General features: G+C 37.8%; 1 protein-coding gene across 10 annotated transcripts in view; it reads left to right on the top strand.

Annotated features, from left to right (window-relative positions):
• The window catches only part of FBXW11 (F-box and WD repeat domain containing 11), a 125,059-nt gene extending 102,271 nt beyond the window's left edge, over window positions 1-22,788 (top strand). For 9 of the 10 annotated variants that reach the window (XM_077895540.1, XM_077895542.1, XM_077895544.1 and 6 more), the window contains 8 exons: window positions 979-1,116; window positions 4,768-4,886; window positions 6,093-6,342; window positions 9,059-9,177; window positions 11,283-11,393; window positions 12,297-12,375; window positions 13,423-13,608; window positions 20,216-22,788. In XM_077895540.1, coding sequence (XP_077751666.1) covers window positions 979-1,116; window positions 4,768-4,886; window positions 6,093-6,342; window positions 9,059-9,177; window positions 11,283-11,393; window positions 12,297-12,375; window positions 13,423-13,584 — 978 coding nt within the window. In that variant the 3' untranslated portion in view covers window positions 13,585-13,608; window positions 20,216-22,788. Of the gene's footprint in view, window positions 1-978; window positions 1,117-4,767; window positions 4,887-6,092; window positions 6,343-9,058; window positions 9,178-11,282; window positions 11,394-12,296; window positions 12,376-13,422; window positions 13,609-14,111; window positions 14,439-20,215 lie in introns of those variants that run through there. The other variant, XM_077895541.1, reaches the window with a different exon arrangement.
• Window positions 22,789-23,718: the final 930 nt, after the last annotated feature.

The raw sequence follows: 23,718 nt of genomic DNA on the forward strand, positions 1-23,718 counted from the left end.
TGACAGTTTTAATCACTCATTTGGCACTCATATTTTATCTGGAATTGTTACTGATCTTATGCTCTGTGTTCACTGCCTCAATAGCTAGGGCTATACTTCTTTATAGACGCTGCATATTTTAGTGGAAAACATGGACTAGTGTCAAGGAGAGCTGAGTATAATTTCCAGCTAGTCCGATTACTAGTTTTGTGGCCTCAGGAAATGAAACTCTTTCCAGGTTTGCAAAAGGATGAAATAATGAGAATTTCGTTTCAGGGTTAACATGTAGATCGTTTAGCCAAACAAACATGTTTAGAGTATATCCAATTCCAGATACCTGTGTGCCTTGAGTGGTAGGTTCATTGAAAGCAGTATGCTTCCTGTTCTTTATGTCCCCAGTGCCTAGCACAGTCAGTATGTGGAATAAGGTAACATCTTGGTAAATGTTGTATGAGTTATGAAAGAATGAGAATCCAGGGTGGAAATGTGCAATTCTAAAGGACCTTTAAATCTAGTAGAAGATTAAAAGTGAATACCAAATAAAATTCTTTCTGTAGTGGTTGGCATGTAATAGTTGTTCAATATCTTTTCACATTGATTACATAGATTGTCAGTATATGCTTCATGTTGGTGGTGGTCTTCTGCCAGATACTGTAATTGGCATTAAGTGACCCAGTGAGTTACTGTTTATTTGTATGTTTTGGGTACAAATGGCATTCTTTAAACATATTGAGTTCTGTCTAGGCTATTTTTTTTCAAACCCAACTCAAACTCATTGGAAATCATTTGATGGTTGCCAGACCGTCAGGGAGTGTTTGAGAAAAAAGCACTGTTAGGCTAATGTCTTACTTGGAAAAGAGCATGATTCCTATCCACAGACAGTTGTGCGGACCAAGATGGGGTATCTGGTATGCTGTTCCTGGAAGCAGCACTAAAGTCTGTAGCCTAATAGAATAGTTGATTCACAAAAACTCATCTGTTTCCTCCTTTTCCCTCTAGACTATAGAATCTAACTGGCGGTGTGGACGACACAACTTGCAGAGGATTCAGTGCCGCTCTGAAAATAGTAAAGGTGTCTACTGTTTACAGTATGATGATGAAAAAATTATCAGTGGCCTACGAGATAATTCTATTAAGGTGAATGACTGTGTTTTGTATGTATTATTTTTAGAATTGTGGTTATATCTTAGATACTAGATCACTAAATCTTTGTTTATTCCAGATTGTTTTTAACTGTTCTACTCCATCTTGGCAGCTCTCAATGTGGTTCTAAAGAACTAGAGCCAGAGTATTTCCCTCTACTAATACTAGACCCCTGGATTGTCTCACTTCTTATCCTTCTCTAAAGCACATTCACATTCTATATTCTGTGTTTAGGTGCACACTGAAAATATCTCAGTATCACAGGACTCTTGCTGACTTTTGCTAGCTGATAGAAGTGTTGCTAACTTATAAATCAAAGTCTTTTATGGGTGCTGACAAAGGCTGACAAAGGTTTTTGTGATAACACAGAAGAATGATAGAGCAATTTATATTTATATGTTTTAATTCACTTTTCAATAGTAGATAAACTGGATCATTTCTCTGTGTTTAATGTTTGGCAGCTGATCTGACAGATTTTGTTTTACACTGTTTGTAGCTTATTTTCTCATATTTAAGAAAACATATTGGGCTTTTTTTTTTACTGTTTTTTTTTTTAAGTTATAATTTGCATACAGGAAAATTCACTCTTTTTGATGTAAAGTTGTATGAGTTTTGACAAGCACAAAGAACTGTGTAACCATAACAAAAATCAAGACATAAAACAGTTCTGTTATCCCCAAAAGTTCCCTTATTTGGCCCCTTTGTGTTTAATTCTTTCCCCTAGGCACTGACCTTTTTGTAAATCTTTATTTTCTGTCCCTATAACTTTGTCTTTTAGCGAATATCCTATAAATGGACTCACATAGTAGGTAGCCCTTTGAGTCTGGCTTCTTATACTTAGCATGGTGCATTCGAGATTCATCATTTAGCAATAGTTAAGTCCTTTTTGTCGCCATGTGATAGTCCACTCTATGCGTGTACCTCAGTGTGTTTTTCTATCCACCTGTAGAAGGGCATTCATGTTTCCAGTTTTTACAATTATGAATAAAACCACTATAAACATGTATGCAAGTTTTTGTGACAATGTAGGTTTTCGGTTCACCTGAGTAAAAATGAAGTGGTATTGTCATGGTAAGTGTATGTATTTCCTGCTAAGAAATGGCCAATCTGGTTTTCAAAGTGGCTGTATCATTTTATGTTCCTGTCAGTGGTATATTAGAGTTCCCTTTTTTATGCAACCTTGGTAGCGATTGGTATTCTCAATATTTTTTTCCCCGGGATTTGTCATTTTAATAGGTATGTAGACATGATATACCTCATTTTGGATTTAATTTACATTTCCCCATTGATGGAGTACATGCATCTTTTCACGTGCTTATTTGTCACATCTGTGTATTTGTGGTGAAGTATCTATTCAAATCTTTTATCTATTTTTGAAATGGGTTGTTTTCATTTTATTGAACTTTGAGAGTTCTTTACATATTCTTGATAGTTTTTTTTTTTTTAACATATGTTTTGCAAATACTTTCTTCCAGTCTTGTCTTTTCATTTTCTCAAGGATATCTTTCACAGAACAGAAGATTTTGATTTTGACAAAGTGTTGTATACCATTTTTTCTTTTATGGATTACGCTTTTGATGTCATATCTAGGAAGTCTTTCATGGAGCTTTTTGAATCTGTAAATTCATGTCTTTCATTTACCAAATTAATTATTTTATTTAGGGACACCTGGGTGGCTCAGCAGTTGAGCATCTGCCTTCTGCTCAGGTTGTGATCCTGCAGTCCTGGGATTGAGTCCCACATCGGGCTTCCTACATGGAGCCTGCTTCTCCCTCTGCCTGTGTCTCTGCCTCTCTCTGTGTCTCTCATGAATAAATAAATAAAATCTTAAGAAAAAAAATTTTATTTATTTGACAGAGAGAGAGCACAAGCAGGTAGAGTGGTAGGCAGGGAGAGGGAGAAGCAGGCTCCTGCTGAGCAGAGGGCCTGACATAGGGCTCTATCCCAGGACCCTGAAATCATAACCCAAGCCAAAGGCAGATGCCCAACTGACTGAACAATCTGGGTACCCCTCATTCACCAGTTTCAAAAGTCTTTGGCCATTAGTTTTTCAGATATTTTTTCTGTACCATTTTCTTGCTGTCTCCTTCTGAGACTAATTACATAAATATTAGATCTTTTGCTACTGTCTTACATTTTCTCAACCTTTTTTCCCCCTCTTTCTGGATAATTTCTGTTTATCTTTCCTCAAGTTGACTGCATGCTCTACCTCTTTCTTAGAAATTCACAGGATAGAGTAGCATGTAAAGGCTCTGAGACACCCAGTGTTTCCCAACTTCCAAAACATTTGACCACACAACTCTTGTTTTTATGTATTACTTATTGATAGCCCCGATAACTTGTGGCAGGTTAATTAATTTAATTAACTATAATTTTGGCAATTATCCTTTAAGGAATAGGTAAAAATGGTTTATAAGGACCTTGTCAAAGTATAGACTGGCCAGAGGCTTACATTTCATTTATATTGGATATGTTTCTAAAAAATTCTATTAATAGAGGTATATACCATGTTTAATTTAAAATATGCATACATTTGATTTATAAGACTTAAAGAGTAGAGTAGAAGTGTGCTATAGAGAGGTCATCTGGACCCATGTTTGGAAACCTTCTGTACTTCTTTCTATACCAGTCCTGGATCACTAATCACTCTTTCAGCTGCGTGTGGAGCCCCATGCAGGGCTCAGATCCACGACCCTGAGATCAAGGCCTGAGCTGATACCAAGAGTTGGATGCTCAACCGACTGAACCACCCAGGCGACCCACTAATCACTCTTTAAAAATAACTGTGGTGCTAATTAAGGTCAGAAGTTAGAAGCAAGCCTTGTTGTTGTAGAAAGATAGTTAAATGTCTACAATACTTGTTATATCTTGGGTACTTGCAGTAAACTTGAGGGACACTGTAAATCATGATAATATTTTACAATGGAAGAAACAGGTCCACACAATCTATCTTTAACAATCTAATCTTCAAAAAGAAATGATTTACCCTCCCCCATTATATGAGGACAGTATTGAAAACCTGGAAAATCTAGGAAAGATCAAAAGAAGGGAGAAAAAGAGCACTCAGAGAACAAAACCAACTATTACTAACATTTTCTTTCCTTTCCTGTTTTTCTTTTTTTAAATATACATGTTATGTCATTATATAGATGGTTTTTTATTCTGGTTCTTAAAAACCATTACTGTAATAAAGCATTATATTCTCTCATTAAAAACTTTTCAGAGTTTACTTTGAAATTTGTCTGAAATGTTGAACATTTTTTATTTTAAAATTTTTGTAAATAAACATAATGGATTGTGGTATGCATTTTTAAAGGTTCTTACTAGATATTGTCACATTGTTTTCCAGAGAGTGAGCCAACTCTTTTCAGAGTTTATTTGAAAATTCCCGTTACAAAGCTGTTAAAAATAATGAGTACAATCGTTAGAGGGACAAAGTATGCAAAATAGTACATCTGTTTTGAAAGCTATTCAATATTGCCTCTTCCCTTTTTTGTCATTTTCCACCTGTTTGAAGTTTAACCACTCTTATTTATTATAACAGAGGTCTGTTTTATTTATGGTTCAGAAAATAAGGTGAGACAAACATATTTATCAGAATGTGATATACTAAATCACTATTTGTGGTTGATCTTGTCTCAATAGATTTGGGATAAAACCAGTTTGGAATGTTTGAAAGTGTTAACAGGACACACTGGCTCTGTCCTTTGTCTCCAGTATGATGAACGTGTCATTGTGACTGGTTCTTCAGACTCTACAGTGAGGTGAGTGATTTTGCTTCACTAGTCTGAATTTACAGTCTTTCATGAGGAGACTGAGATTGCACCCTTTTCAGGAATGAACACATACATACTTTGTATATGTTTTTGTATACTGTATTTGTAAACCACTTTGGGTGTAGTTTTATTTGAACAAAGTAGGGTGGAAAGCTTTTGTTAAGTAGGTCCTATTCCCATTGCTGTATGTTACAGAGATGGCAGTGTACTTTCCTGCAAAAACACATTACCTAGTGTTAAGCTAGCTTTCTCCTGGGATACCATGCTTCAGACATTTAGAAAAGTCATAGTGTCCTTTCTCTGTGCTTCTAGGCCATTACTTTTGCCATACAAGCCTGTGTCTTTCCTCCTTTGCTCTTTGTGAAGAGCAATTCTTAGGAGATTGCATTAACAGAGAAGCTACAGCATGAAAAGGCTGCCCCTAAGAATCCTGTATCTCGTGGATGGAAGCAGTTGGGATACTAACTTTGTCCATAAAGCATTTGGGCACATAGATGAGTGAAATTGACAAGATGTGATGACTTACAGTCTCTAGTTTGCAGTGGATAAATAAGAGACTCCGAGGCCTGTCAAAGGTCCAGAGGAATCTTAAGATTGGAAACAGTCCTCAAGGGATCCCTGGGTGACGCAGTGGCTTGGCGCCTGCCTTTGGCCCAGGGCGCGATCCTGGAGACCCGGGATCGAATCCCACATCGGGCTCCCGGTGCATGGAGCCTGCTTCTCCCTCTGCCTGTGTCTCTGCCTCTCTCTCTCTGTGTGACTATCATAAATAAATAAATAAATATATTTAAAAAAAAAAAAAAGGAAACTGTCCTCAATTCCCCAGCTACCAAGCCTCCTCCCTGTCATTGCAAACTCACTGCAGAGCCCATCTACTGGGAGAATCATTTTGTTGTCAACACAAACCTGCAAACAAGCACTGTCCTTGAATACCTGGTGCTAAATCTAAACCTGAGCAGAGCTAGGATTGGCCTTCCTTTTTTGAAACCCTCTCAGTACTTCTTAGCAAATAGAATAATTGCTTCTGAGGGCTCCTTTTAGCCATGATCTTAGGTATCAGGTCCCATTCACCAAATACAAGCAAAGCTTACATCTCCCCAGCCTACTACTAAGAATGGGCTCGGGGCACAGAAGCTAGACTCTCTTCCTGGTTGTCTTAACAATGATGCATTGTGCTTTTTTGTTCTCATCTAGAGTCTGGGATGTGAACACGGGTGAAGTTCTAAACACGTTGATCCACCACAACGAGGCTGTACTGCACTTACGCTTCAGCAATGGACTGATGGTAACCTGTTCGAAGGACCGCTCCATTGCCGTGTGGGACATGGCTTCTGCCACCGATATCACTTTACGCCGTGTCCTGGTTGGCCACCGCGCTGCTGTCAATGTTGTAGACTTTGATGATAAATACATTGTGTCTGCCTCTGGTGACAGAACCATCAAAGTAAGTGTGTCTGCAGTCATAACTCTGCTTACTCCTCACCTTATTAGAACACAGAGAAAGCAGAGGTGCCTTTTCCGACCTGGTACTTGCAAGATCTTTATTCTCTTCCACTTGTGCTTGAGCCCTTGAAGCAGTTCCATTCTTCATGCTTCCAGAATCATATGCAAGGTAGGAGGAAATGGTCATGGGTCCAGGATTCAGAGCAGCCCTCTATTGCATGAAATGGCACTGTTGATCTCATGTTTTTAAGGGGCAGAGAACTAACCTGTGGAATGTGCACTGTGTACTGGGAGCTTTCCATTACTGTGTCACTCCATTTTTTTCCAGCACTCTGTTGAGGTGGGTATTGCCTCCATTTTACAGAGGATGCTCAGAGAGTGAAGAACTGGGCTGCACGCCACACAGCTAGGTAGTGGCAGTGCTGAAATTTGATTTATTCATTATTCACTTAATTTTGAGAACCTGCCATGCCACAGACCCTGGGCTGGATGCTGGAGATATAATACTGATTAAGACACACGCCTACTTTCAAGAAGCTCAGTGTGTGGTGGGTGGCAGGCCTGATGCAAACAGTTGTAGTGTAGGGTGATTCAGAGGATATGGTAAATGTACCGATTCCAGTGTCCATATTAACTTTCTTTAATTTTAGCTTTCTTCAATTTTTATAATAGCTTTATTGAGATATAATTCACATACCATAAGATTCACCATTTAAAGCATGCAATCCAGTGGCCTTTAGTATAGTCACAGGGTTAGCCATCTAATTTCAGAACATTTTCATTGCCCTCTGAAAAAAACCCCCAACCCATTGACAGTCAACCCCCATTCTCTTCTCCTGGTGCCTGGTAATCACTAATCTACTTTTTGTCCATGGATATGCCTCTTCTGGACATTTCATACAAATATAATCATAATATGTGATGTTTCTGTGTGGCTTCTTGCGTTTAGTGTCATGTTTTCATGGTTCATCCGTGAATATTGTGGCATGTGTCAGTATGTCATTTGTTCTAATGACAATAAAATTTCATGGATTTAACCACGTTCTGTTTGTCCATTTGTCAGTTGATGGACATTTTGGTGGTTTACACTTTCTATTTGTATCAAATAGTGCTGCCATAAGCATTTGTGTACAAGCTTTTGCATAGACATAAATTTTTAGTTCTCTTGGGAGGTAACTCTGGGTTTAACATTTTGAGGAACTGCCAAAATTTTCCAAAGTGGCTACATCATTTTAAAATCCCACTAGCAATGTGTGAGCATTTAGATTTGGCTCAAAAAGCCTTCTTTTAAAAAAAAAAAAAAAAAAAAAAGCCTTCTTTTTATGGCCAGTACTAGTTAGCTTTCTAGAGTCTAGTTTCTAGCCCCACAAATCACAAAGGTAGCATCAAACTTTAAATGAGTGGTCTGTAAGCTGGACAAGTAGGGTTTGTATGTAATCACTCACCGCTCAGTCACACCAATTGGAATGAGATCACTGCGTGGAATGTTTGGGCCTTTTTACAAAACAGCTGTTGCATTAGATCAGCCTGGAGGATTTTTCCATATCCTTGCCAGCACTTGTTATTGTCTGTCTCTTTTATTACAGCCATCCTAGTAGTTGTGCAGTGGTATCACTGGTTTTGGTTTCCATTTCCCTAGTGACTAATTGTAGTGAGCATCTTTTCAGTGCTTATTGGTCATTTTTATATCTTATTTGGAGAAACCTGTATTTTAAATCTTTCACATACTTAAAAAATTGGATTATTATTACTTTTTAAAATTGTGTAGTTGTAAAAGTTTTTTATATACTCTGGTTACAAGTCCCTTATCAGGTAAATTATTTGCAAATATTTTCTTCCATCCTGTGGGTTCTCTTTTCACTTTCTTGGTGGTGTCCTTTGAAACACAGACAACTTAATTTTAATGGAGCCCAGTTTCTCAGTTTTTGTCTTCTGTTGCTTATGCTTTTGTTGTCATGTCTAAGAAACCATTGTCTAATCCAAGATCACAAAGATTTACTCCTGGGTTTTCTTCTGAGAGTTTCATAGTTTCAGCTCTCACATTTAGGCCTTTGATCCATTCTGAATTAAATTTTTGTGTATCATGTGAGTTAGGGGTCTGACTTTATTCTCTTGCATGTGGATATCTAGTTATCCCATTCAACTACAAATGCAGCTGGTAAAATAATTCAGGGCACTTCGGTTGCTTTGCATCTCCTTATTTGGCTTGTAATATATTAAGTGTGTCTGTGAACATCTAAGTCTTGCAGATGGTTTCACAAAAGAGGGATTATTTATTCCACATACATAATATTAGGAGTGATGTGTCAAAACAAATGGAGCTGTTCAAGCAACTATGCTGGAAAAGAGGAGGATGTGAAAGGTGAAACTTTTTCACATCAGTTACATTGGATTTGACATGTCAGCTGGCATGAAAACATAAAATCTGGCCCACACTCTTCCTTCTAGGCAAGTGAATGTCTGAACCATCCAGGAGATGTTCTCTTTGTGAATATCTCAAGGTTTGGAGACTTCACAGCTTCCCTGTGTTTCATTCCTGTTTTATCCCTCCACAGCCAAGAAAACTGTATGCTGGCCAATCTGTCCCCCAGCCCCCAAATCATATTTCATAGTCAAGTATTTTGGTCATTCTCAGAAGCTCTGATTTTTGTAAAAAGGTGAATTGTGAGGGGACTTTTCTGCATTTGTTCTTAAAATACTGATAATCTATTATACAGGTCTGGAGCACAAGTACCTGTGAATTTGTTCGTACTCTGAATGGGCACAAGCGAGGCATTGCCTGTCTCCAGTACAGGGATCGGCTGGTTGTTAGTGGATCATCAGATAATACCATAAGGTGGGTAGAAGTTGGTGTGCTGCCAGAGCAGGCCGATTTTTGCCATATTTTTGACTCCTCCCAGTCTTGATGTTCGAAAGACTTTGAACCTTCAGGGATACTTCAAGTAAGAAAACTGTATATGACTTTTATTAATCTGTTTGGCTCTGCATACTGAAGCAGATAAACTGATTCCCCCAAGACACATGTTTTATAACGTCTGCTCCACCCAAGATCCCTTAATACCCAAACCCCTCAGAACAAAGGATGCTCTGGCTTGACTCACCACTTTCCCTTACCTGTACTCCTCTCTTCCTCACTAGCACATGGGACGAGCGTACTTTGTCTTGTACAAGACTGTGCTACAGGATCATCCACTCCTGTTATGCCATGCCTGTATTTTATCTCCCAACACTCAGTGACCTTGCTTTCTAGTAAATATGACAGACCTTAAACATTTTATTAAATATCTTAAATATTAAAAAAAATCTTAAATATTTAATCTTTGTTATATTATTTTATAATATTTATCTTAAATATCTGTTTACTAATCCTTAGTCATTTTTCCATTGTCCTGGCTTTTTTTCTAACCAAATTGTTTAATGTTTGGGCAAAATAAAGATTGGTTTAAAAAAAAAAAGAAGGAAGGAGGGAATGAAACCACAATGATAGAGCCGAAACTGCTGTGAGTTTTATCGTTTTAAGTTTTTAAGGTATTATGAAAGTACCATGAGAACCTGAGTCTTGATGCTTTCTATTACTTAACTATTTCAGCAGTAGACAGTCCTTAACTTTCTCACTGGACTCTCTGAGGTTTTACAAAGTGATAATGTGTATTCCTTTACAGTTTATAGAGGGGACCACTTTGGAGTCAGTGGTAGTGCTAAATGACACTGTTCACAGTAGATTAGAGAAGCCAGTGTCCCTGACACTGATGAGAAGATTTGCTGAGGGTGGCTGTCATAAAATATTCATGGGGCGGATGGTAAGAGCTACTTGTAGAGAGGCTAAGAAAAGGTTGTTACAGAATTAGTTTGCTAACTTTGTTTTGTACGTGCTTATGATTTCTTTTTGCAAACAATGTAGGAAAACCAATGATAGAAAAATGTGAAAATTTCAGTTTCACATATAAATCATACACCAAGAAAAAGTCTGGATATTGTGTGGGTTTATATTTCTGAGATGCTTCATATACCTAATAAGAGGCTCCCACTATGACCTCATAAACTGGACAACCCTAATATGCAGTATCATCTAAGAGGGGGTGTCCCTAAGCCTCATCAGGAGAGGGAAACCTCCATGCTCATGAACTGGTTCTTTTTTTTTTAAAGATTTTATTTATTTATTCATGAGGGACACAGAGAGGCAGAGACATAGGCAGAGGGAGAAGGTGGCTCCCCATGGGGAGCCCGATGTGGGACTTGATCGCAGGACCCCAGGATCATGACCTGAGCCAAAGGCAGATGCTCAACCACTGAGCCACCCAGGTGCCCCTCGTGCACTGGTTCTAACTTTAGCAGGCCTCATGGATTCCAGGCCAGAAGTGCCTGGCCTGGAAGCCTAACACCCCTGGCTGTACATACTATATCCTCTCCTCAACCCACACACATGCCTTTTCTTTCTCTTTACTGCCTGCAATCCCTGTCTCCCCCAGGAAAGTCCTTGTTATACCATTTAGCTACGTGGTTTCATCAATTCAGACATTAAAAGAATGCCGAATAAAAATTAAAAGAATAGTAATACATGCATGTGATTAAAAAACTGAATAAAAGGAAATATAATGAGAAGGCTTCTACCCAATTTAGTCTCTTTTTAAAAAAAAAATGTTTTTATTTATTTAAGTATTCTCTACACCTAACATGGGGCTCGAACTCATGACCCTGAGATCAAGAGTCACATGCTCTTCTGACTCAGCTAGCCCTGTGTCCGCCAAATTAGTGCTTTAAAATATACAAATGATCTAAATATACATATGTATCTTTCTACGTGTATAATGTGGACTGGGAGTGAAGATAGAAACAAGTTCAGGAGAGTGAAAATCATGAATGGGACAGACATGAAGAACTCAAGGATAGTGTGAATCATGTGTGGGAAGTTGTTTCACAGAGATCTGTTTTACTTTCAAGGCTATGGGATATTGAATGTGGTGCCTGTTTAAGAGTCCTTGAGGGACATGAAGAATTGGTCCGATGCATCCGGTTTGATAACAAGAGGATTGTCAGTGGGGCCTATGATGGGTATGTATTTCAAATTTTTAAATACACTACTATCACTGTATCTAGAGGAAAAACAAGCACTGTATATTAAGCAACTATGTATGTGCCAATTCTGTGCTAGATCTGTGTAATGGATGGCAGATGTTATTATACCACTTGATCAGGTGAAGCCGCTCAGGCCCAGAAGGATGAGTGGTCTTGCCCCAAATCTTACAGTAGGATAGCTTCTGTAACTCCTATGCTTACACTTTTAACCATTAGTGTAACCATTATTGTAAACTTTGTAAGTAGCTTAGGTTGTACAGGAATTCCATTCTTTGCCTCAGTCCTAAATTAAGTTAGCTGTGTGTGTGTGTGTGTGTGTGTGTGTGTGTGTGTGTTCAGTGGTCCATTTCCTTTACCCTTTGGTTAAACACTCTTTTTTAAAAAAGCCTCAGGACTTTTTAAATGAGCAAATGGCAACTGTAAACCTTTCAGGGTGACTTTATGTATACTTCACAAATGGACTAGTTGGTCTGTTTATACTCCTTTGCTTAGTTCGAAGAAAGGTATCCTTGGAATTTCACAGAGAGTCCTAGCTTCTGTCAGCAGCACCTACTCAGCTCCAGAAAGCCCTCTGATTAATGAATTTGGTGACATAGATTATCAGGTCAGGAACTGAATTTAGATAGCCTGAAGTTGTTTTCTCATCTCCCTTAAAAAATATTTCTTCACAGTTTCAATAATTCCGAAGAATGTGTAGGTCCTTATTTTTTTTTTCAAAATCAAGTGTAAATGGTTTAAATGACTTGTTAAGACATAAGCAGTCTCCATTAGCTTTTCTAATAGCAGTTCAGATGTACTTTTTTCTATCAAGGAAGTTCCTGACGGTATATGAAATGTTGTTAACTTTTCTACTAATCGCAATCTCCATTTATTTTCTAGGAAAATTAAAGTTTGGGACTTGCAAGCTGCTCTTGACCCTCGAGCCCCAGCAAGCACTTTGTGTTTGCGCACATTGGTGGTATGTAATCTGTTGAAATGGGAGTGGTTCCTGCCCTGGAAGATGATACCTGCAGATAGACCTGCCTAGGTGTATCACAAGAAAGCTTGTGTATCTCACAGTGTGCCTTCAGAGAAATGCACTGTTTTGTTCATTTTGTTTAGCCAAAAGCAGAGAATAACTGACATTTACATTACAGGGAGCTCTTTCCCAAGGAGCATTAATACAACTTAATATGTGAAAGCAGGCGTCCTCATTTGTAGGTGGATTGGTTTCCTCTAGAGTACAAAGTATTTCCTGTAGATTTGGGAGATTTCTTAATATGGGTATCTGGTTACGTTATATTTTTATAATATAGCACATGTTTGTATTATGATGGAATTTCCCCTTAATCTATATTGTATGGATTATTGCTTTGGCATATAAAAATACCTTATTTTTATGTGTTAATCTTGTTTTAGCAACTTTGGCAGGCTCATTATTTCTAATAGTCTGGTTGCTTTTGTTACATTAATGAGGAGACAGTTGTTTGAAAATATTGATAGACTTGTTCTTATTTTCAGTAGCTTTACCTTTTATTTCTATTTTTTTGCTTCTTGCACTGATTAGAACATGCAGTACTGTGATTAGGACTATTTTTCTTTTCTTTATTTTAATGAGAATGCTTCTGTTTCACCATTAATTTTGATTTTGACTGTGGTTGAGATATTCTTGGTAATGTTAAAAACATCCTTCTGGCTCTGCTTTTTACAGCGTATCATGCATGGGTATTTAATATGGTTGTTTACCTTTCCAAGATCCTTGGCGAAGTGATCGCATAGTTTTTTTCTTCAACATATTAATGAGCCAGGATCTCCGATACAAAGATTAATTAAAAAAAAAAGGCTTAGAAGGAAAAGCCAAGGTATTTGCTCCCAGGGTAAAGGACAAAGCTCAGTAAGCTCTGGAATATTATTTAGGAAGCATTGGATAAGTAGCTACATTTTCAGCCTGCACCAAATCACTGATCATGAGATACGAGGGATTGTAAAGGTTTCATTTTACTCATCAAGCTGTTAAATTTCACAGGAACATTCTGGACGTGTGTTCCGGCTACAGTTTGATGAATTTCAGATCATCAGCAGCTCCCATGATGACACTATTTTGATTTGGGATTTCTTAAATGTGCCTCCCAGTGCCCAGAACGAGACCCGTTCTCCCTCCAGAACATACACTTACATTTCCAGATAACAGTCTGCACTTTACCCGTTTCAGGTGAGTACCTCCCCATGTTTAACCTTGCTCATCGAATTCACCTTCCCTTTGGGGCAGTGTTGTGATTTGGGTTTCCCGTAGATAGGAACCAAAGTGGTTAGTGTTTATTAGGTGCCTCAGCGTTGCAGAATTCCAGAGTCAGGCTAGATCTTTATGGTCATACTAAAATAAGATCGAAATTGGCATCCTACATATTGTGGGTTTTCACATCGGCAGTTGATGTAGTTCCTGTTTTTTAAAACTGTTTTCCTAAATGGTTCCCCAGGTCCTATCAATTTAACACAGGTAAAGTCCTTCAAATTCAGTTTTGGGATGTAAGAATCTTCTTTTTCTCTGTTTTTCAGTTCTTTTATTTAAAAAAAAAAAAATCACCATCAACCAAACACTCAAAATTCCCCCTCTGCCCCTGTTATTAATCTACCCACCACCACTGTTCATTAGAAGAGGGATCAAAGAAAGGTGTTTGTTGAGAAAGCCCCTAAAACCGGTTCTTCATCCATTAGACACAACAGGTACCCTGGAAGCAAAGTCCTTTGCTCTGGTTACAGGAAGACTTAGAGCCATTGTAACCATTGATGATGGCATTTTGATTACTAAGGGTGTCCAACCTAGAGGATGAGAAGCCTTTTACTTGGCTGTGTCCTGGGAACTGATGGCCCTGTTCATCTGGAGCAGTATTTCCAACTCTGAAAATTTTTGCAAGGGGGCCAATAAATCCTGTGCATGTTAAACTTTGCAGATTGAATCAATATGTTTGTACCTATATGTATTACTGTGTATATATATGTATGTAAAGATTGATTAATAAAAGTCATATTTATTTAAAAATATTACATAATACTTAGTGGCTCTTTATCATTATACATTTTTCTGTTCATTAAATATTAAAAGTGTAAAGAAAGTTTATGTGTAGAATTGTGAAATTATTTTTGATGAAAAGATAGGGCTCGTAGATCACCCAATTACCATTGTTTCTAATACTTCTTACTTAAGACTCTAAGACCCAAAACACAGATGTCCAGGAAGTTTGTTTTACCCAAGGGTCAGCAGACTACAGCCAGCGGTCAAATTTGTTCCACTGCCTGATTTTATTCCCCTACCACAGCAAGCTAAGAATAGTTTTTTTACACTTTTAAATAATTGAAAAAAGTTAAAAGAAGAATACTATTTTATGACACGTGAAAATTATGTGAAATTTAAATTCTAGGGTCCATAAATAATGAAGTTTTATTATTATAGCTGTGTTCATTTGTTTATATATTGCCTCTGGCCATTTTCATTCTTCATTGGCAGAGGTGAATATATGCCACGGAGACAATATGGCTTGCAGCAGCTAAAATATTTACTATACAGCTCTTTGAGAAAAAGTTTGCTGACCTCTAGTCTTGCCCCTATGCCATCTATTAGTGATAAACCAAGGGTCTGCATCAGGAATGGCAAATAAACACTTTCTTCATGCTGGCTGGGTTTGATCAGTAGTGCCTGGCTGGAAGGATTCTGGGACTCTATGTGGACCCCAAAGGGATAATTGCTGTGATGGGCTGTCAGTGTCTACCTGGGTATGGGAGGTGAATGGTTAATGACTTGTAAGCCATATACATAGCTGCTCTTCCCACCCCAGGTTTGTTCATACTATTTCTCATGATAGTGGCCATCTGCCCTGCTACTTTCTCTCTGGATAGATTCTTCATTGGTTGAAAACCCTTATGGCATAGTTACTACATTTATTGAATAGAATCTTAAAATAGATATTATAAGGGAATTACAGAAGAAGAAGGGAAGGATCTCTTGAATGATTGTTCCTCCTCACTTCAACCTCCCTTCCCAAAAATCCTAAGGAAAATACTGGGAAGGAGAAATGGACCCAAATGAAAATTGGTTTCCCTCCTGGTCTTTCTTCTCCCTCATTCACTTTCCATTCTGCTCTCAGCTAGGATCATCTTAAGCTCAGCCACTGCCATCCTCTGCCTTATTGGCTTCCCGTTGTCTTCAGGACTGAGGTTCATCGACTTCAATTAGCTGACAGGAGTTTTAGCATTTAGCTGTTAAATTCTGTCCTCACTCCCCACCCCCTACTACATCCCATTCTCCCATTACTCTCTTCCAGAAGCCTAATGCTGCAACCAGACTAGATTCTGTTTAATTTCTCTAATTACACCATAGTAGTTCAGACCTCTATCATCTCCCTCCCCTTGTGTGCATTATTATGGCTTTTAGACACTCCTACCCACCTTTGCCCCTTTATTTGATCTGATTTATTATTTGATACTGAAATAGTTTGCATGTCTGTCTCCTTCACAAGGCTGTAGTACTCCTTTTATTATGTAACTCCAATCTTCAGTAGAGTGCTCGGGTGTATTGTAAGTGCTTATTGATGTTTGTTGGACAAGTGACACCCAGGGCCAAAATGACATATTTGTGTTTTTTTCTCCTAGGCTACACTAGAGTTTTCCCTTAAATAGATAAATGTCTGTACAGCTGTAGTGTATTTCTGCAGTCACTTTCAGCAAACCTAAAGATAATATACTCAGTAAAAAATTGGAATAAGTCCTCTAAATTGGCAGTGTCAGGTATTAGATATATTCCCTACATAGTCAAGTACCTAGATGTACATGTCTCCCTCTGCCTTGCCCCTGTTCTTGTTTTTTAAATCAATTTTATTGAGGTATGATTTTGTAAAAATTGTACTCGTTTAAAGCATAACATTTGATGAGTTTTTACAAATGTAGACAATCTCTGAAACTACTTCCACAATCAAGATAATAACATTTCTGTCACCCCAAAAAGTTCCCTTCTGTCACCTGTGTAGGCAAAGTGTGACCCCATCCCAGCCTTAGCAAACACCGACCTGCCTTTCTATAGATTAGTGTACATTTTCTATAGCTGCACCATCCAGTATGGTAGTCAGTAGCTACTTGTGGCTATTCAGCTCTTGAAAAGTGGCGTGTGCCTTAGGGACTAAATTTTAAATTATATTGTAATTGAATTTAATTGAATATTTCATTGTATTTAATTATACTTTAAATAGCTACATGTAGATAGTGATTACTGTTTGGACCAGCATATTTTAGAAAGTTTTGTGTTCTTAGCTTTTACATATCTGTCTTTGATTCAGTTAGAATTAATTTGGTATATGGTGTGAGGTGAGAATGTCATTGGTCTTGTTTTTGTAAAATACCTGTTTGTTCCAGCACTAGAAGGAAAAAAAAAATTCCTTTTCCCATAAAATTTGCTTTAGCAGCTTTGTCCAAAAATCAGTTGACCCCTTATGTGTATGTCTATTTCTGGACTCTCTTCTAAGTCCATGATATATATGGCTATTCTTTTGCCAGTGCCATAGAGTATTAATAAACCTTCCAACTTAAAAAAAATGGTTTTGATTCTAGATTCTTTAGATTTTCACATTCTAGATTCTTTAAATTTTCACTTTCAGTTTTAAATTAAAGTGTCAAATTATTTTTTTTAATTGTCAAAGTTTATGAAGAGGACTACTGGAATTATAATTAAGACTACATTGAATCATATTATCATTTTAGGGGAGAATTTCCACCTTAGCAAAAATTGAGTCTTCCAATCCATGAACGTGGTCTATCTCTATTCTTCAGGTCTTCAGTTTCTCTTAAGCAGTATTTTGCAGGTTTTAGTGTAGAAGCCTTGTACATCTTTTGTTAAACTTATTACATTCTTTTTCTTTTCAAAACTGTACCTTTTCCTCTGCACATTGCTTTAGCTGCATTGTGCCTCTGCTTTTATTTTTCCACATAAGGGAAGCACATAAAATAGGACATGGACAACTGCAGCCATAGCTGAGCTTCTGGAATAGATAGGCTCAGGGAAATAGGTGTATCAGAGAACAGCTTAAGCATAATTCTTTTGGATTTTTGATAGGTGTTTTTCTCTTTATCCTCTGATTAGAGAGGCACTTGATAAAATCCAAGATATCCGTAGTTTGTTTCCCCTCTCTGGCTTATTTAATAGATGAAATTTAGAACATAATAAACTTCCACAAATTGGACAACTTTTATATATTACTTTAAAGTGCCCTGAAACAAGATTTTTTTGGTTGAGGAATGAAATAATGATCACCAATGGTGTTTCTCTCATTGGCTATGACAGAAAGGAAACTGTGGTGTTAATTCTTCTAGACCTTCCTCCTGCCCTCGTTTTGGGAATCTCAGAACAACTGTCCTTGTTATGATCAACAATTAGAAAAATCAATGGAAAAATCTTATCTGCTATTTAAGTAGCACAAGCAGTGAAACCTCAAATGTGTTTGTCTCTTCAAAGTGAATTACTTTTGACAACCTTGGCAGTCAGTTCTATAGATTTTACTGCTCTTTTCCAAATTCTTTTCATTTATTGTAACATGAAAAAAATTATTACCATGTGATACTGTAAGATTTATGCATAATAAGAAACACTACCCTAATGATGATTTAACCTTGCAGTAAAATATTCAACCCTAAAAATCCAAGGTAAGAGTATTTCTGTGTCAGGAAATTTAGCAATAGATTTATTTGCTGAGTCTTTTTTTTTTTTTTTTTTAAAGATTTTATTCACTTATTCATGAGAGACACAGAGAAAGAGAGGCAGAGACACAAGCAGAGGGAGAAGCAGGCTCCTCGTGGGGAGCCAGCCCGATGTGGGACTCGATCCGGGGTCTCCAGGGTCACACCCTGGGCTGAAGGAGGCGCTAAACCGCTGAGCCACCCGGGCTGCCCTATTTGCTGAGTCATTTAAAAAAAAATTTACTAACTCCTAAGAGCCTAATAAATACAGTAGCTCTCTTTTTTATTACAAGACAATATATGATCATTATTAGGAAATTAGAAAAGTAGATAAGCCAAAAGAAGAAAATAAACTTCACCGTTGTTAATTTCCTCGTATATGTCCTTTCAGACTTCTTAAAATTATGGCTGATAGATATACATCTTTTTAAAATGCTTCCCCCCCCTTTATTGCAAAATTGTTCCATGTCCATAATGTCAATATTTATCTCAATTACCACTCCTAGTGGCAAAACAATATTCGATTGTTTGGCTAGGCCCTGTTGTTTTATATGTGTATTTCCCCCCGGTTTAGCTGTTCTAAAACACATTGCCATGATCATTTCTTTAGCTTAATCTTTACTTTCTTTTTTTAAAGATTTATTATTTTTTATTATATATATAGAAAGAGCATGAGCAGGAGGGGCGAAGGTAGAGGGAGAGAGAATTTCAAGCACACTGTGCACTCACCGAGTGCGGAGCCCAATGTGGGCCTCAGTCTCACAACCTTGGGATCATGACCTGAGTCAAAACCAAGAGTCAGTCGCTCAACTGACTGTGCCACCTAGGCACCCGTAATCTTTGCTTTTATTACTGTTGGATAAATTCCAGAAATGTCTTTAGTGTCTGGGTTAAAAGGTATGATGTTTAAAGACTGGGATGCATAGAGTCATGTTACTCTCCAGCAGAGTTAAATCAGTTTACATTACCAAGAGCAGTGTTTGGAATGCCTACTTCTTATCTGTGGGTGTTAATATTTTAAAAATAATACTCTTAAAGATCCTTCATGCAAAAACAGTGATGAATGAAATTAAATCTCTCTTGATCTCATTGAGAAGGATTCTTGATCTTTATGAAAATTGACAACCTTTTAGGAAAGTTTCCTTTAAAAAAAAAATACAAGCTTTTAAAAAACCTCTCTCCTCTCTTTTTTTGTCAGAGAATTTTAGACTTAAAGGTAACTTTTAAGTCTTCTAGGTCAGTGGTTTAGTACTATGTTTGGAAAGGATTGTCACCCATTAGTGATTGTGAAATCATTTTAATGGATTTTGACTTTGTTTTGATGAAATTTAGAATAGAAAAATGTCAGCTTGCATTGTACATAGTTAATGATAAGTTTAGGTACGTGTGTGTGCGCTTATTTACATGGGTGAATGTGGAGATTATGACTAAACTATTTCTGACTCAAGGTCACGGTCAAAGCAATATGTAGCATTCAGTAGTCTTTCCCTCTACACTGTATTGTTCTTTTAAACCAAATGATGTATTTCAAAAAGAAGTAACTTCTGATTATTAGCATTCTATTTAGAAGGAGTACTTTACTAGCTTTTGCATATTTTTGTTTCACAATGATAGAGAGGTCAGGCAGATAGGAGACCGGCCTTTGTAGGCTCTGATGTCTTAAAAGATAAATCTGAATATAAAATCTCACATGAAGCCTACTTTGTCATATGCATAATTTTTAGCAGCAAGCACTGACAGTTGATAAGTTATAGGGTCAGTCATCTCTTTGAGTCCCCTCTTTGTCATTTAATGGCTAATGCTTTGAACTAAGTAATGTCTCTGTGCCTTAGTTCTTTTATTTTTCAAGTGGTATCATAGTTTCTGCCTCATAAGATTATTGCAAGATTTAAATAAATCTGATGCCTGGTATGTATTATGCTCAAAACAACTTGGAGCTTTTTGATGCTGATTATATTTGAAAATTGGTAATTTGTTCTGTGTGCATGAGTATATGTCTGTGTGGATGTGGATGGACTGTGGTGTATATCTCCATGTCTAACCAGAATATCCATCCATACTCCCTTTGTTTTTTGTTTTGTTTTGTTTTGTTTTCCCAGGGTTTCCTAGTCTTGAACTACTGGCTACATGGCTACCAAATGCCTAAGGGAGTTCTTCACAGCTGAGTTATGAAGCTGGAATTGGTTCTAGACGCTGGGTAGATGCAAAGCAGCCTAACTCTTCCAAGTACCAACATTTCTCACCTCCGATTCCGGCCTCTACTTTGAGAAGGATACCTTAGCTTCACCGACTTCCAGTAGAACAGAAGCCCATTTCCTCCCCCCATCAGTGAAACAAAAAAAAAATCTAATGCTTCAAATGTAAATTGTTCATATAAAAGGAACATACAGTCTGTTTTACGGAAGTAAATCGACCATCAAGAGAAGACTGGCCTCTAATTTATATTGCTTTGCACTTTGGTCTGATATTAAGAAACAGCATTCTTCTTTGGTGAAATTTTGGGTGCCAAACACCTACCCAGAATGTCCAGGGCTTTCCTTTTCAGAAGTTAGCATTCTCCTTTTGACCGTCCAAGTCATTATGAATTCTGACCTGTATTAGGAACATGTTGGACAATGGAAAAATTTCTCTGGATTGTCTTAGTAATATTTTTTGGATTATACTTCATTTCTGTACCAATTTCTTTTAATTTAAAGAACTATAAGCCAGGTTATATTATCTCCCAAAAGGTAATATAGCTCTTTTCTTTTATTAACTGTTCTCTCTGTATCCCAACCATCTCCTGATATTTGGTAGAGTAACACTTTTACATGTGTGCTTGCCTCCTAATTTAAAATACTGTATCCGCATGTAGATATAATGTACATAACAGTTTAACCTCAAGGTTGCTGGAGTCAGGGCCCCTGTGCCTGAGACACTAATACAGAGTGTGTTCGCACTTAGCCATGGGCTGGCCTCAAGAACCTGATACCAGGGTTAATGTGGATTACCTAGAACCCTTCCTGCAGTATTCATATGGTATTTTTATTTTGTCATTGTCATTTTGTGTGTATGTGTGTGGTGTGTGTGTTTTTAATGGGAATCTTGTTTTAAAATGTAATTTCTGAAGTTGAACACAATGTTTTATTCGTTGTGCAGCATATATAATAGAGAGGTACCTTGAAATTTTGCTGTTGTTCTTTTCATCATAAGTACTCCTGAGTACTAGTGGTCACTTCCCATGGTATTCATTTGACTTTACTGTCCAAGATCATCATTCTCTGCATTAGTAACCCTGGAAAGGGAGGAACAAGAAGGCCCTGTTGACTGGGTGTTCTGGCTCTGGAATGCACACATAGTGGCATGGATGTAATATCCTCCCCACGGTGTGTATAGGGCCTGCTCATATTGCTGAAGACCGTATACCAGGTCGGGTTGGTTCAGAGGCCCATCTTGAGTGGAAGGGTGCTCCTACGTGGTGCAAAGCCTCAAGCTCATGAATCCTATTCCCATCATCTCTGGTGTCACCTGCTGCCGTGGCCCTGGCAGGTTCTCAGAACTCCCAAGTGCTCTGCAGCCCGAATGTGTGAATGGCACTATCACGCTGACCATGCATGGAAAGGACTTTGGCATTCGGTTGTCACTCCCTTTTCCCTCGTTCAATATTAGGTTCTGATTTGCCCCTTGCCATTGTTTCCAAAGATTAAGGAATGTCAGTAACATTTTAAAGGACCAATAAGAACCTCCTGTTAACTAAACCTCTTCCCGTGGAAGCACACTCTACTACTAAAGGGAAGGGCCCTGGGCTCTGTTTTGTCCTTTGCATTGAGAAGGTGTGGGGATCAATGTGTGTGTATGTGATTTGTTTATTGGGTTGGCTTGGCTTTCTAGTTTTTCTTTTTCCTTTTTTTAAAAAATACATCTTTCCCTCCCACATGTTACCAAATTAATTTCTATTTTTGAGAAGTTGAGTCTCCAAGTGTAATAAAAAGGAAATCTCTATTTGTGAGGTAGATGTTGTAAGCTTGACAGTGGTTGTGGAAGTGAGTCCACTTTTACCACTCCACATTACAGCTTTATATCAACCGGTTAGGAGAGCCCAGGGGTGCGGGAGGGGCGGGTGGGGAGGAGGCAATTCTGAACGAATGGATTTTTTTGTTGTTGTTTTTGCATGTTTAATATAGAAGTTCTTGTTCCTTGGGAGATCATGGCCTTCGAATATGCACACAACCTTTGAATTGTGCCTACTAAATTATAGCAGGGGACTTTGGCACCCAAGGATTTCTGACTTTCTGGGATTATAGTAGTAATTCCCAGCCGTACCCTGGACTTTATTTTGCTAACCATAATTGAGCAACTGTAAATTACTGCTATATTAATGTTTTAAAGCACTGGGATAGTCTAATTCTAACTTGTAATTAATTATGTTTGCCAATTATCTGTTTGAAATAAATTTGTGTCTGAACAGCTATTGAAACTGTTAAATTGTACAGATATTATTCATGACAGCTTTGTACTGTGGAATGTGCTTAATAAAAAACAAAAAGTTTGACTTTTGTCCAATAAATTGCTAAGTAATGTCAATAAATCAAGTATGAGTATTATGCAGTACATCTAATCTGGCTTCATGCAATTGTTACTTCAGCTACTAATTCAAAGCCAATACTCTTAATAAAGTGTTGAAATACTCTGATGCTCTGTTAAGAAATTTTTCAAAAAACTGTTCTGTTCTTTCAGTAATTCAGTGATGTACCATTAAAGTTTGTAGATTTAAAAAATCATCTGCTCTGTAAAGTGGAGTTGAAAGCAAACTGCTTTTTTGGCTTGTGAGAGGTTTGTGTGAGATAATGCCAGTCCATGCCTTGGGGTGTTTTGCTGAAAGCTCATTTTCACCTCAGGACATGGTAGCTAACTTCTCATAAGTTCTTTCTTAACTGCTTCACCGGTTACTGTAAAAATATGAAAGTGGCCCCTTCTGTTTCCCAAGTTTCTCTGAGGGTGAGTGGATCCTCTGGTTCTTGAAGAAGCAGGTGCACATGTGAGAAGGTGCCTGCTCCGTGTAAGCATAGGATATGGAAATGTTCAGTTTTCCATGTTTGCAGATGCCCACATCACTGGTTGAGCACCGTGGTAGCAGAGGTTTCTGGATAACTACTTTCCCCGCATGAGTCCACCAAGTTGGTAACGTGGACATTGGGGATGAGAGTACTTCTATACAGTATTGTCTCCACCCGTTTTTCTTGTAAATGTTTTAAAAATAATATGCATATGGTTAAGAGAACCTCTTTACAAGCCATAAAAGGAATAAATGTGATTCTCTCCTTCACCCTTGACCCTCAATCCCCCCATCATCATTAGCCAGTTTTCTGTATCCTTCGACAGTGAGGGATACTCTGTAAGTAGCAGGTCATGGTGTGTATACATGTATGTGTATATTGGGCATGTACACACATACCACCCCACCCCTTTTAATGGCAATGATAGCATGCTCTCTGTGCTGTGCTGCACTTCGCTTTCTCATTTCCTGTTCTTTAGGAGAACCTTCCATATTGATGGAATTGTGCCTCTTTCGTGGGCATGACCGTTTTCTATTTGGTTCCCACAATTTATGTACCAAGTTTCT

Source organism: Canis aureus, chromosome 4 (assembly GCF_053574225.1).
Source record: "Canis aureus isolate CA01 chromosome 4, VMU_Caureus_v.1.0, whole genome shotgun sequence".
Lineage (NCBI taxonomy): Eukaryota > Metazoa > Chordata > Mammalia > Carnivora > Canidae > Canis > Canis aureus.